This window comes from Myotis nattereri, assembly GCF_964212035.1.
Source record: "Myotis nattereri genome assembly, chromosome: 13".
Classification (NCBI taxonomy): domain Eukaryota; kingdom Metazoa; phylum Chordata; class Mammalia; order Chiroptera; family Vespertilionidae; genus Myotis; species Myotis nattereri.
The window spans coordinates 6,413,541-6,427,314 of record NC_138088.1 but is presented as its reverse complement, the minus strand read 5'-3'; the positions used below and the strand labels follow the sequence as shown (position 1 = coordinate 6,427,314).

General features: G+C 42.2%; 1 protein-coding gene across 2 annotated transcripts in view; it reads right to left on the bottom strand.

Annotated features, from left to right (window-relative positions):
• Positions 1–13,774, bottom strand: part of LOC308528863 (WASH complex subunit 2A-like) — a 72,876-nt gene that overhangs the window by 32,995 nt on the left and 26,107 nt on the right. Inside the window, exons 11-17 of one of the 2 annotated variants that reach the window (XM_081104719.1) lie at positions 13,669–13,737; positions 7,154–7,272; positions 6,379–6,436; positions 5,351–5,410; positions 4,777–4,965; positions 1,475–1,602; positions 340–426 (exon numbers count right to left, since the gene is read on the bottom strand). In XM_081104719.1, coding sequence (XP_080960845.1) covers positions 340–426; positions 1,475–1,602; positions 4,777–4,965; positions 5,351–5,410; positions 6,379–6,436; positions 7,154–7,272; positions 13,669–13,737 — 710 coding nt within the window. The remainder of the gene's footprint in view (positions 1–339; positions 427–1,474; positions 1,603–4,776; positions 4,966–5,350; positions 5,411–6,378; positions 6,437–7,153; positions 7,273–13,668; positions 13,738–13,774) is intronic. The other variant, XM_081104720.1, reaches the window with a different exon arrangement.

Here is a 13,774-nt window from a genome sequence, read left to right as displayed (position 1 = left end):
CTTTCTAAAGACTGTACTTCCTGGCCGGGTGGCTCAGTTAGTTAGAGCATCATCCTGATACACCAAGGTTGCAGGTTTGATTCCTGGTCAGAGCACATACAAGAGGCAACCAATGAATGCATAAGTAAGTGGAACAACAAATCCATGTTTGTTTCTCTCTCTCTCAAATCAATAAATTTTTAAAAAGGGACCATGTATTCTCAAGAGATTAATGTCAAAGAAAGAACTAAACAATATAATAAAAAGTCTTGTACCTCGACTGAGAAAATCCTGATTCAAAAATAGTTTCAAATGTAATATTCACGGACTAATTCCCAGAACTAAAAAATAACTCCTTACCTCAGTGTCTTCCTCATCTGAAAATAAACCTTTTTGAGTCTTTGTTTCTGACAAGAGCTTAAGGCTTTTGTTGGAAGGCAGGGTAACCTTTGTTGGGGGAAAAAAAATTGAGAGTTAACGAACAAGATGCCTGGAAATGAGAGTGTATTCAATTATTCATTCAGAAAACGTATTGAGTCTCTGCTAGAATAAAGCAGCTTGGGCCTATATCAAGTTCATACAAACCATGAACTCAAAATGAGAAGTGTCATGAGAAAGAATTTCCAAATTGGTTAAGTTAGGAAAGAGGAAAGAAACAATTCCTTGACAAAGTAAATTTCTCAGGACAGAGAAGGCCTAGACATGGGCCATGTCTACTAGTAGGTACAGCGAGGACATTCCAGGCAGAGAGTCCATGTGAGGAGACAAGAGCAAGAGAAAAGCAGCGGGCACACCTGGGAGACCAGAGAGTAGGACAGGCTGCCCACCCCATAAAGCACACAGGGGGACGGCACAGCTGGAGCCAGCACAGGAAGGGCCGCCCGAGGAGCACGCCAGGTTCTGCATGCTGGGACCTAGGTGGTCGCCAGTGGGAAGGTCAGGGTTTCATAGCAAAGACATGACACAGAGGTGCTTTAGAAAGGTCAAGGTGTGCAGGACAGCAAAGGGAAGGGGAAGCAGCCAGAGGAGCTTAAAGACTGAGGGGGATGCAGCCCAGTGGCCAAACATAGGTCAATAATATAACCTGTGAGCATCAAAAACAGCTACGATGCTCACAGATTATAACACATCCATGGTCCTATACCGATACTAAAAGAGCAGGAGAGGAGGAGAAAATGCTCTTCTGTTCCGAAGAATGCCAGCTAACAAAAGTAGAAGATGTGCAAGAACTGGAAAAACATCATTTTGTACCCTTTAACACAATGACTGGTTCAGGTAAAAGATCATCAATGGATGTCAAAACAACTGGTAAGGCAAAATCCTACGAACTGCTGCATCTTGGTGGCAGTTCTTTGGGTGTTCATTGTACTCTCCCAACTTTCTGCAGTTCCTCACTATAAACGTGAAAGAAACAGTACTTCCCCTCTGGGCTCCACACGAACGAACAAGATGTCCCAGATCAACACTGCCATGTGCAGTCTTCCCCCTCGCTCACCTTTCCTTCCCCTCCTGCTTTACTGTCATCTGTCTGCTTCACAGCAGCTTCTGGCAAAGTCACTGCTTGCTCCTTGAACAGATCTCCTTCCTCCTCATCAAAGATGTTGGCAGTGGATTTGATTTTGTCTTTAAAATATATCACAGCACAAAATTACAGTAAGGCAAAATATCCCACCATAAAATTCACACATTAAAAATTCTTCCCTCACAAAGAATACATTTAGAAAGTATGTTATTTCTTAGTTATGAGGAAATATGAAGAGGACTAGATTGGAATTTTTCAAAAAACATAACAGCAGCTCAAATGAAACACAGGATAGACAGTTTAAGCACGTGGTTTACGCACTGATCCAAGCAACAGCGGCCGGTGCTTACAGTAGCTTGGCTGACATAAAAGTAAAGAGAGACCTACAGAAAGATCATTTAAAAGTCAATCACTCTAGTCCTGGCCGGTGTGGCTCAGCTGGTTGAGCGTCATCCCATGCACCAAAAGTATGCTTGTTCAAATTCCAGTCAGGGCACATGCCTGGATGGCGGGCTTGATCCCCAGTAGGGTGTGTGCAGGAGGCAGCCAACACATGTTTTTCTCTCCCTCTCCCTTTTTCTCTAAAATCAATAAAAACATTTTTTTAAATTCCCCTATTAAAAAAAAAAAAAGAGTCAATTACTCTAGGAAGCTGAGAAATGAAGGTCAGCTCTTGCTTTAAAAAAATCAAATTATATAGCCGAGACCGGTTTGGCTCAGTGGATAGAGCGTCGGCCTGCGGACTGAAAGGTCCCAGGTTCGATTCTGGTCAAGGGCATGTACCTGGGTTGCGGGCATATCCCCAGTGGGAGATGTGCAGGAGGCAGCTGATCGATGTTTCTCTCTCATCGATGTTTCTGACTCTCTATCTCTCTCCCTTCCTCTCTGTAAAAAATCAATAAAATATATTTTCAAAAAAAAGCAAATTATATAAAAGCAAATACTGAAATCTTCCCCAAAACTCTACTTTCCCACCCAAACACAACAGCCATTGGAAGTAGGGTATATATGCTTCTGATTCTCCAAAAGGATATACTAATGTATTAACTCTAGACATTCACAAATAAGGCTAAAAATGATAGTATAATTTGAACAACACATCTTACAATTTGCATTTTTCAATGAATGACCTTGGGTATCCTGCCATGTCAACAGACATAGCCCTCTTTCTTTTCAGCAGGTTCACGAAACTCCACTGAATGGAAGGACCATCATTCACCCTACTGATGAGTATTTGGGTGGTTCCCAGCCTTGCACTCCCACAGGCACTGCTGCACTGAATGAGCTGTGTGTTACTGAAATGAGGGCACTGACTCATCAGCTGACCAAGAAAGGGGCATCAACTCATCTGTGATTTCACACCAGTTCTCAGTGACATCCTCTACAGCGAGCGTGTCAAACTCGCAGCTCACAACCAATATTTTTGCGGCCCAGCCAATATAACGGTATATAAGAAACGTTTTAATAAAAAATTCCTAACTTAATTTTTGCAATATCCTGATATATATATATATATATATGTATATATATATATATATATATATATATATATATATATGCCTAATATACAAAGTGTCCCCTTGGGAGTTCGATTGCTCACTATGACGTGCACTGACTACCAGCGCAGAACGAAGGAAGGCCCCAGCTGGCAGCCGGCAGCCTGGGAAGGGAGGCCCCGGCCCACAGCCAACAGTCGCTAGGGACCCTACCCATGCACGAACTTTGTGCACTAGGCCTCTAGTTATTAATAACGAACTACAATGTTTGCTAATAGCTTGATTACTATAATCGTGTTGCATTCATTTCCCTTAGGCGCCTTACGCACAGGCACACCACTTCTCTCCACTAATACTAGCAGCGAATATTGCAGCAGCTGATGGCCATGTCATTAGTCTTGTACTGACTTGTTTGGTGTGCTCAACAGGAAGTAATTCGCTTTTGGAGAACAAGAAAAATAGGTTTATTTGCGTTACGCTTATTAATTTGTGCAGTTATTCAATGTCTGGTAAGTTAATGTTCAAGAAGAAATATTAACTTTTATTAAAATGTTCTATTAGCCGAAACCAGTTTGGCTCAGTGGATAGAGTGTCGGCCTGCGGACTGGGGGGTCCCAGGTTCGATTCCGGTCAAGGGCGTGTGCCTGGGTTGCGGGCATATCCCCAGTGGGAGATGTGCGGGAGGCAGCTGATCGATGTTTCTCTTGCATCGATGTTTCTAACTCTCTATCTCTCTCCCTTCCTCTCTGTAGAAAATCAATAAAATATATTTTTTTAAAAAAAAAAAAAAAAATAAATAAATAAAATGTTCTATTATTTTATGTTAGCGATTATTCATTTATTTCAGCCCTTTGTATTCAGCATGTCTCTATAGAAATAAACCTATGTTTCTATGAAAACTGAAGCTTTTGTTTTCTTGCAGCCCACATAAACTTAAACCTTGTTTATTTGGCCTGAGTTAGCTTTGAGTTTGACACGCTTGCACTACAGTGAGAGACCGCCCATGTCACGAGGAACTTCTGCCTGCATTCACTGCCATTTCAGGTGGCCTAGATCTGAGTGGATTATGCATCCGTTTTCACTCTTTCTACAATAAAAAGAAATTATTTCTCTCACTTTCTGCTTCTACCCTTACCTTCCACACCTCCCACTGAAAAGGGAGCTAGTGCAACCCACAAACCAACAATCTCTCACAAACCAACCAGGGAGCTGGTTAGAAATGCAGAATCGAAGACCGCATCCTACAACCCTGAATCAGAACCTGCACGATGATGACGAACTCAGGAGATCATCTGCACGTTAAAGAGCTGATTTAAAGGAGTGATTTCATGAACATGTGGCTTAAATTTGAGGGGAGAAGACAGAAAGAGAGCTGAAGTGGCTACGGGGCTGGAAAACCTGTCATACAAGGAAAAGTCAAGGTTACCTGGGCTTTTAGGAGCAAAAGAGAAGCTGGGAAATAAACAGCTAGCCTGGCATTCTGTTCGGAGTTTACTAAGGACTGCTGGAGAAAGTGTGATTGCCTCACACAACCTGTGTGAGAACTAGAACTCTAAGGAAGAATTCCTAGCTATTAGTCTTCAAAGCAGAAAAGATTAGTTCATAAAACAGAGACCTCCAAGGTACTGTAACCACAAAAGCAGAAATGAAACAACTCTATGAGAGGAATATTGGGGACGGGTTCTGATCCTATAAGAGCTATGAACTAGAGGAGCTTCATGCCTTTTTAGGTCAATATTATTTTCCTGGCAAAATCCAAAACCAGCCTGGAACAAGCACCTGTCTTGGAGGGTTTGCTACAGGACGCTGCAAAAAAGTCATCGTCGTCGTCGTCCTCATCAAAGAGGCCCGTGGATGGGAGGTACAAGCGCTTCCCTGGAGTGGGCTGCTGGGGCTTCTGGGGCTGCTGGGGCTTCTGGGGCTCCTTCAGTGACGGAGCAGACGCTGCACCCAACACATCAGTGTCCCCTGTGGGTAGAGAAACACGAAAGCCGGCTGTGAGCCAGTGTGGGTGAGCCTTCTGACTTCATAGAAAAAACCACCACTCCTACCACCAAGACCTTTCATTTCAGTGCACCCACTAAATACAGGAACAGGACCCAAAACTTCGATCCTTTTCTGCAAAAGATGTCCCATGATACAGAACCACCTGGTCACTCAAACATAAAAAGATCCAAGGTCATTGACTTCTAAGAGGATCGGAGCTAACCCCAGTGCCTGAGCTCTTTCTGTAAGCAGCTCTATGCCTTCCGAAGCTCCTCCTACTCCCCAGCCTGCCCTCAGAAAACGGCAATTTTAAAAATGACAGGATAATTCTTATATAGTTTCTAAAAAACAAACCCTACAATGATACCTAAAAATACAGAAACTGCTCCAGCTGGAATCTTCTTTCCGGGTTTGGAGGATGAAGACACTAAAATGAGAAAGAATGAGATAACCATTTCAACAAAGAAAGTAACTTTTCTTGTTAAATGCACCTTCCTAAAATATATGCAACATGATAAATAGCTACTAAAAGGCCCATTAGAGCTAACTTTTCCCAAAAGAGGCATTTTAAAATTCCTTAGTATCTTCTCTACTGACGACTACTTTCTTGGTACTAATGCCTTCTCAGTGGCGACTGCCATGGAAAATCACTGTGCCTGGGCAGACGGGGTTGGCTGCAGAGCAGTGGGGGCAGGGGCAGAGCAAGCGGGGCTTCCCCACAGTGCCCCTCTGCCCATTCCTGTTTGTGAGAATGAACAAGGAAAAAAAGCAAAAAGTGAAAACATCAATGAAAAAAATGAAGACAATACCAGGAACAAAGGAAAGAGGCAAGTCACCGATGCCAAAAAGTGGAGAGCAGGAACTACGACAATCAAGGCAGCATCGTAGCAAGCCCCAAATCTAACAACTTGTGGCCTGAGGAGACCAAGTTGCTTAAAATAACTAATTCCCAACCCCCAAGAACGACCACAGATCTAAAGGAATACCATTTGTAAGATTTTAAATTTTTTTGTGTGCTTTTTAAAAAGTCCAGATTATAATGCACACTTGGTTGGGGAATTACTGATCTCAATTTCCACGCAGAATTTTAGGAATGTTTCTTTAAGTTGATTAAATTAAAATATCCTCAATACTGATAGGCATTCATAAAATCAAACAGGAAAATACTCTAAGAGGTAAAATTGTGGTGTGGGTTTACAGTTGGTACTCTTTGTTTTTTCTAAGGCAAGAATTAGTGCAAATAAACTACTTTCAACTAGACCAAGGCAAACACAAGTTTCTTGCCTAACAAAACAGCAGGTCTGGGAACAACCTCGAGGATCCCGCCTCCTCATGGGAAGTGAGCCGCTTTGGAAATCTGTAGAAAGCAGCACGGGAGCCTCAGGCCAAGCTCACCTTCGTTAGGAGCGGCGCCAGCTTCTTGGCTCCGAGGGGCTTCCACGAAGAGGTCACTCTGGTTGTGATATGGATACAACAGAATTCAAAAAGCAGAGGCAAAGGAAGCTGCATTTGAGGCTTTCTAAAGAAAACTACCTTGTAAAGTTTAAAGATACATATATATTGTTTTGCCAGAAAATCAGTTCCAAAGTGAAGACTATGGCAAAATCAGACCCTTAAATAAGTTAGGTCTGTCCAGGAATTAATTACAAATGTGGAAGAAGAATCGAGAGATAAGCCCTAGCCAGTTTAGTTTAGTGGATAGAGCATCGGCCCATGGACTAAAGGGTCCCAGGTTCCATTCTGGTCAAGGGCACATGCCAAGGTTGCGGGCTCGATCTCCAGTAGGGGGCGTGCAGGAGGCAGCCGATCAATGATTCTCTCTCATCATTGATGTTTCTATTTCTCCCTCCCTCTCCCTTCCTCTCTGAAGTCAATAAAAATATTAATAAATAAAATAAAATATTTAAGTAAAATATTTTAAAAGAACAGAGTAAGAAACAACTGCCAATCAAGTAAATTGTTCACTATTAATACTCTCCCATCCTCTCCCCACCTAACAAAGGGCACCCGGATATTACAACTTCTCTCTTGTGGTTCTTAGTCCAAAATCTCCCCAAATATAAAAGCAGAAGCAACTTCCAACTAAGAAGCCATCTTTTCCCCCTCAAGGAACAAAGTGTATTTCTTCCACGACACAGCTATGGAGGGCTTCAGATCAGCAATAACTCACCTCCTCATCCTCATCATCAAAAAGCCCCTTCCCTCCACTGAACAGGCCACCTCTAGAGCCAAATGGCGAGAAGTCCTCATCGGTCAGCTTGGGGGGTGTGAACAAGTTATCTTCTTCATCTAGCAAACAGAAAGAAGGTTTTGCAGGGAGAGTGTAAGCTGGGGTTGGAACTCAAATTCCAAAGGTCAGCCTTTACAACTTCTCTGAAAGTGGCATGAAGTTTACCTAACCATATGTAACAAAGGATATTTGAATGTCAGCAGTCTGAGAAATTTCAAACAAAAACCCATTAAACAGTCCACTCAATCTCTTACAAGGCTCTCTCAGTTCCCACCTCAAGTCTGTAAACCTCTGGAGCAGGTAAGTTCTGTACTTGATCCCCTTCATCTACATTTACTTCTTTTGAAGCAAGTATATCATTCCATTGCCATTCCAGACCCATCCTACCAAGAATTTGAGGGAAGGGGCAGACTAAACACCAACACATTACTATTTAATATGAAAGAGCCGCATATATTCTTTGTTTAAAAAATGCTAGAGTTCCCTAGTTTTTATACTTCCAGAGAATTCCAGAAAGACAGCTACACATTCTAGTAAAATAAGTAAATCAAATCTTCACAGCATTTTTCCTCCCCATCTATCTCTCCTCCAAAAGCATGCTTTCAAATGTTCTAAAAAACGAATGGAGAGACAGACCACATTTGTTAAGCACTTAAAGTGCACTTCATGAATTATGTGACATTCCTGAGTTAATAGACACCTAAAAAAACAGAACTGGGTGATGTTAGAAAAATGGCAGCATGAGAGGTCTCCTTAATCTCTTCCCTTAAAGTTTCAACAACTTGACCAGCCATAATTCAGCAAAGGATTCCTGTTCAACGCACAAATACATCTGAGAGATCAGGCATTAAAACTTCTAAAGGTGGGCAAATGGAAACAAATCAAGAAGGTGGGAAAAGAGAAGAATTGAGGTGATGCCAAAGACACAGCCCAGAGCTCGCAGCCCTGAGGTCTCTGCAGGCCTCAGCCCAAAAAGAGGAAAAGAATCAGGATGCCATTGGCACTCCCTTCAGCCAGGAGCAGAGAGACACGGTGAGCATTCCGGCAGGAGTCGTCTGTAGGAGCTGCAGCTGAACACAGTGGCATGGGAGGAATGAAGCACTGAAGTGCAGTCATGGTTGTCTGGCAATCAGCATTCAAGACAGAGAAACCAAGCCATGGAGCCTGACTGCCTCCCTTTACCCTCCCGAAGCTGGTAAAAGGCCCCAGAAGAAGCAATAGCAGTGAGTGTCTGGTTGCAGAGCACATTGTCTGCAAACCAGAGAACTTGGTACTACAGAAACATGTTTCCCCTTAGCAACAGGTGCACTCTGCACTCACCCCAGTGTCAGGTGCAGATACACAGAGAGGCTACTGAGGTCTGCCAGTCACTATTACAGGACAGAAAGCAACAAAGGCAGCAGCCAGCTTCCCCAGCTCACCCTAACCCCACCCATCGCAGCTGCACTACTGGCAGCATCTGGGGACAGGGAATAGCACTGGGATTTGGAACCCCATCACCCACCACATTCCTTCATGGGATTGGTCCCTTGAGACTCAGGGGACCTGGACACAGATGACACCCACCTCCCCAGGAAACAGGATATTTCCCGCCACTCCACAGAGATCTGAAGAGCAAGAGTAGCGCAAGAGAACTAAATAACTTGTGCTTCAAGGTCACCTACTAGAGAACAACAGGAAGGCTTCTCATCAGTGTACTGGAGAAGTGCCTCCCATACATCAATGCCTAGGCAGCAAAGAAATCCGTCAAATACCATGAGTAACCAAGGTCATGAGGCAGCTCAGAAAGAAAATGAAAAAATCTCCAGAAAATAAGCTTCAAGACATGGAGAGATGTGATTCAAATGACAGAGAATTCAAGATTGCCGTTCTAAAAAAAATTAAGCGAGTTACAGGAAAACACAGGCAGTCAGTTTAACGAACTCAGAAATGGGATCAATAAACAAAACAAGTACTTTGCAAAAGAGACCGCAACTTTCAAAAAGAACCAAATACAAATTCTGGAGGTGATGAACTCAATATGAGAGATAAAGAATGAACTAGTGAGCTTAGGAAAATAGAGCTGACCAGATGAAGGAAAGAATTTGTGATATCAATGATAGATATCTAGAAATGACACAGAGAGAAGAAGAGAGACTTGAGCATTAAAAAAAAAAAAAAAGAAAGAAAGAACTCTCCAAGAACTCTCTGACTCCATCAGAAAAAGCAATACCGGAATAACAGGCATACCAGAAAAAGAAAAAAAGAGAACAGAACAGAGAGCCTATTCAAACAAATAGTTGATGAGAACCTCCCAAACCTATGAAAAGAACTAGATCCACGAATCCAAGAAGCAATGAGAAAACCTAATTACCTCAATCCAAAAAGGCCTTCTCCAAGACACACTGTATTACAACTGTCAAAATTAATAGCAAAGAAAAAATTCTCAAGGCAGCCACAAAAAAAGAAGACAGTAACTTATAAAGAAAATCCCATTACATTATTATCAGATTTTCAGCAGAAACCCTACAAGTTAGGACAGAGTAGAATCAAATATTTAGAATCAAATATTCAAACTACTGAAAGAGAGAAACAGCCAACAATAATAAATCCAGCAAAGTTAGCCTTTAGATCTGAAGGAGAAATAAAGGCTTTTCCAGACATATAGGAGCTGAGGAAATTTATCGCCAGAAGACCTCCATTACAGGAAATATTCAAGCAGTTATATTCCCTGAAACACAGAACAAAAGGTCACAAAACTCGAGTCAGATCACCAGCAGGCAAACAGAAGCAGGATGTTACAATGCTTTTTAGAAGAGGTACTATAGTCCTGCCTGGTGTGGCTCAGTTGGATGGAGCGTCATCCCATGCACCAGAAGGTCTCAGGTTTGATTTCCGGTCAGAGCACATACCCAGGTTGTGGGTTCAATCCCTGGTCAGGGCACATATAGGAGGCAACAGATGCATGATTTTCTCTCTCACATCAATGTTTCTCTCTGTATATCTCCTACCCCCTTCCTCTCTCTCTAGAATCAATGAAAAATATAGGGTGACCCCAAAAATAAACATACACACTTGAATAATTATTTCATTTTCAAAATTGAGTTATCAGCTGCTAAAGTATTTATAGACATTTTGGAGACACCCTGTATATCCTCAGGTGAAGATTAAAAAATATATATCCACTACTTTCCTTTATAATAACAATGAAACTTCATTAAAAAAAAAATGGAAAAAAATTCCTTTTGCAACTGCAACAAAAAGAATACCTAGGAATAAACTTAATGAAGGATGTGAAGAAACTATATATTGAAATTATAAAGCATTATTAAAAGAGACTGACACAGTAATTGAAATGGAAAGATATTCCATGTTTATGGATTAGAAGAATCAACACAGTTAATATGACCATATTACCCAAAGCAATACACAGATTTAATGCAACTGCCACCAAAATCCCAATGTGGTCCAGCCAGTGTGGCTCAGTTGGTTGAGCATTGCCCCATGCACCAGGAGATGGAAGCTCAATTCCCAGTCAGATTACATACTCGGGTTTCAGTCTCAATCCCCAGTAAGGGGTGTGCAGGAGGCAACAGATAGATGTTTCTCTCTCATTGATATTTCTCTCTCTCTGAAATCAACAAAACCATTTTTTTAAAAAAATCCCAATATGATTTTATAAAGAAATAGAACAAAAAAGAATCATCAGATTTGTATAGAACCACAAAAGATCCCGAATGGCCAAAGCAATCCTGAGAAAAATAAACAAAGAGGGAAGTATCACACTACCTGACTTCAAATTATACTACAGAGCTACAATAATCCAAACAGCATAGTACTGGCAGAAAAAGAGACACAGTGACCAATGGAACACAATTGAGAGTCCATAAATAAAACCACATGTATATGGGCAAATAATTTTCATCAAAGGAGCCAAAAACATGAAATGAAAAAAAGAAAGACTTGCCCGGCCCATGTGGCTCAGTGGCTGAGCGTCGACCTACAAACCAGGAGGTCAAGGTTTTATTTCTGGACAGGGCACATGCCCTGGGTTGAGCTCCAGCCCCAATAGGGGGTGTGCATAAACAAGCCAATCAATGATTCTCTCTGATCAGTGCTATTTCTATCTCTTTCTCCCTCTCCCTTCCTCTCTGAATAAAAAAAAAATGAAAGACCCTTCAATAAATGGTTCTGGGAAAACTGCAAAGCCACATGCAAAAAATAAAACTACACTACTATTTATCACCATACACAAAAATTAACTCAAAATACATCAACAACCTATACAAAAGACCTGAAATAATCCTATATAATAAAAGCCTAATATGCAAATTGTCCCTGCCTCCTGGGGCAGTGGTTCAACTGAGAGTTCGATCACTTGCTATGACATGTGCTGACCACCAGAGGGCAGTGCAGAACACATGGCAGGCATCGGTGATGCAGTGCTGGCAGCGGGCGGCAATGGAGGCACTGCAGGCCCCATGGGAGCAGGACCGCAGCAGGATGGTGGAGCAGGTGAGCAGGCAGGACAGGTCAAGGTGGGTGCGAGCAGGGGCCCTATCACTCTGCTGATCACCCCGCAGACTGCAACCAGCGGTGGCGATGGGGAGTGAGGCCTGCCGCCCGGCTCCCAGGCACTGAGGGAGCCAGGCGGGAGGCCCAGCCTTGATTGATCGCTCCGCAGACGGGATGCTGGAGCAGGTAAGGGGGCAGCACCAGGCCAAGGCAGCGTGCCAGGCGGGGCTGCGGGGCTGCAAGGCTGGGGGCGCAAGGTGGGACCCGATCTCCGCAAGCCACCCCGAGGGACTCCACCCATGCACGAATTTGTGCACCAGGCCTCTAGTAAATTATATAAAAGAAAACATAGGTACTAAACTTATGTTTCTTGGTCATAGAGAAGATTTTATAAATTTGACGCCAAAGGCAAAGGAAATAAAGGGAAAAAGCTTCTATACAGCAAAGGAAATTGTTAACAAAACAAAAAGACAACCAAATGGGAGAAGTTATTTGCAACCAACAGCTCTGACAGGAAGTCAATATGCAAAATACAGGCATAGGCAAAATTAGGTTTACAGTTGTGAGTATGCAATTTTTTCTTGTATTATTTATTAATTACTGTATTATATTCTATACGAACAACTACAAAACTACTTTTTCCCATCCCCATATATAAAGAACTCATAAAATTCAACACCAAACAGACAAGCCAATTAAAAAACAGGCAGAGGAATAGCCAACAGATTAATGAAAAAATGTTCAACCTCTTTAGCTATTAGGGAAATGCATATCAAAATTATGAAAGCCCTGGCTAGTTTTGCTCAGTGGTTAGAGTGTTGGCCTGCAGGTTCAATTCAGTCAACGGCATGTCCTTGGTTGCAGGTTCAATACCCAGTCCTGGTTGGGGCACGTGCAGGAGACAACCAGTCAATGTCTCTCTCATATCACTGTCTCTCTCTTTCTTTCCTCTACCTCCCTCCCTTTCACTCTCTCAAAAAAAATCAATGAAAAAAAATATCCTCAGGTGAGGATTTAAAAAAAAAACACTACAATGAGATACTATTTCACACCTGGTAAAATGGCTATTATCAACAAGACAAGTAACAACAAGTATTGGAGAGGTTGTGGAGAAAAAGGAACACTCGTTCAGTGCTGATGGGAATGCAAAGTGCCACAGCCACTCTGAAAAACAATGTGGAGGCTCCTCAAAAAATTAAGAATAGTGTTACCACATGACCCAGCAACCCCTCTTCTGGCTATCTACCAGAAAAACTCAAAAACATCCTACCCTATATAATAAAAAGCTAATATGCAAATTGTCCCTTCGACCGGGAGTTCAACCAGGGGGTGGGGCCGGCCTGCTAATTGCCTGTGGCCCCACCCCCCTGCCAGCCAGACCCATGAGTGCACAAATTCGTGCACCGAGCCTCTTGTTTATTCATAAAGATACATGCACCCCTATGTCCATTGCAGCATTATTCATGGTGGCCAAGACATGGAAACAACTTAAGTATTCTTCAACAGATGACTGGATGTGTTACATATATACTACTCAGCCATAAGAAAAGATGAAATATTGCCATTTGAAACAACATGGATGGATCTTGAGAATATCATGCTAAGCAAAGTAAGTCACAGAAAAGTTAAGAACCATATGATTTCACTCATATGTAGGATATAAAACTGAAAGCAACAAATGAACAAACAACGAAAACTCATAGACAGACAACAGTATGGTGGCTACCACAGGGAAGGGGTTGGGGGTAGGAAAGGTAAAGGGGGTCAAAAATATGGTGACGGAGATGTGACTTTGGGTGGTAAACATACAACGCAATATACAGATGATGCATCATAAGATTGTACACTTGAGGCCTGTATAATCTTATTAATCAATTTCACCACAATAAATTTAATTCAAAAAAATAAACAGGACCCTGGAGGCACTTCGTTAAAAGAAATGAATTGAGAGAAAGGCCTACCATCTGAGGGAGTTCTTCTTTCCTTCTTCTCTTTCAGTGTCTTCTGAGGTTTTGCTTCTGTAGATAAGGCTTGAAGAATATGTCACAGTTTTAACCATACTCCATC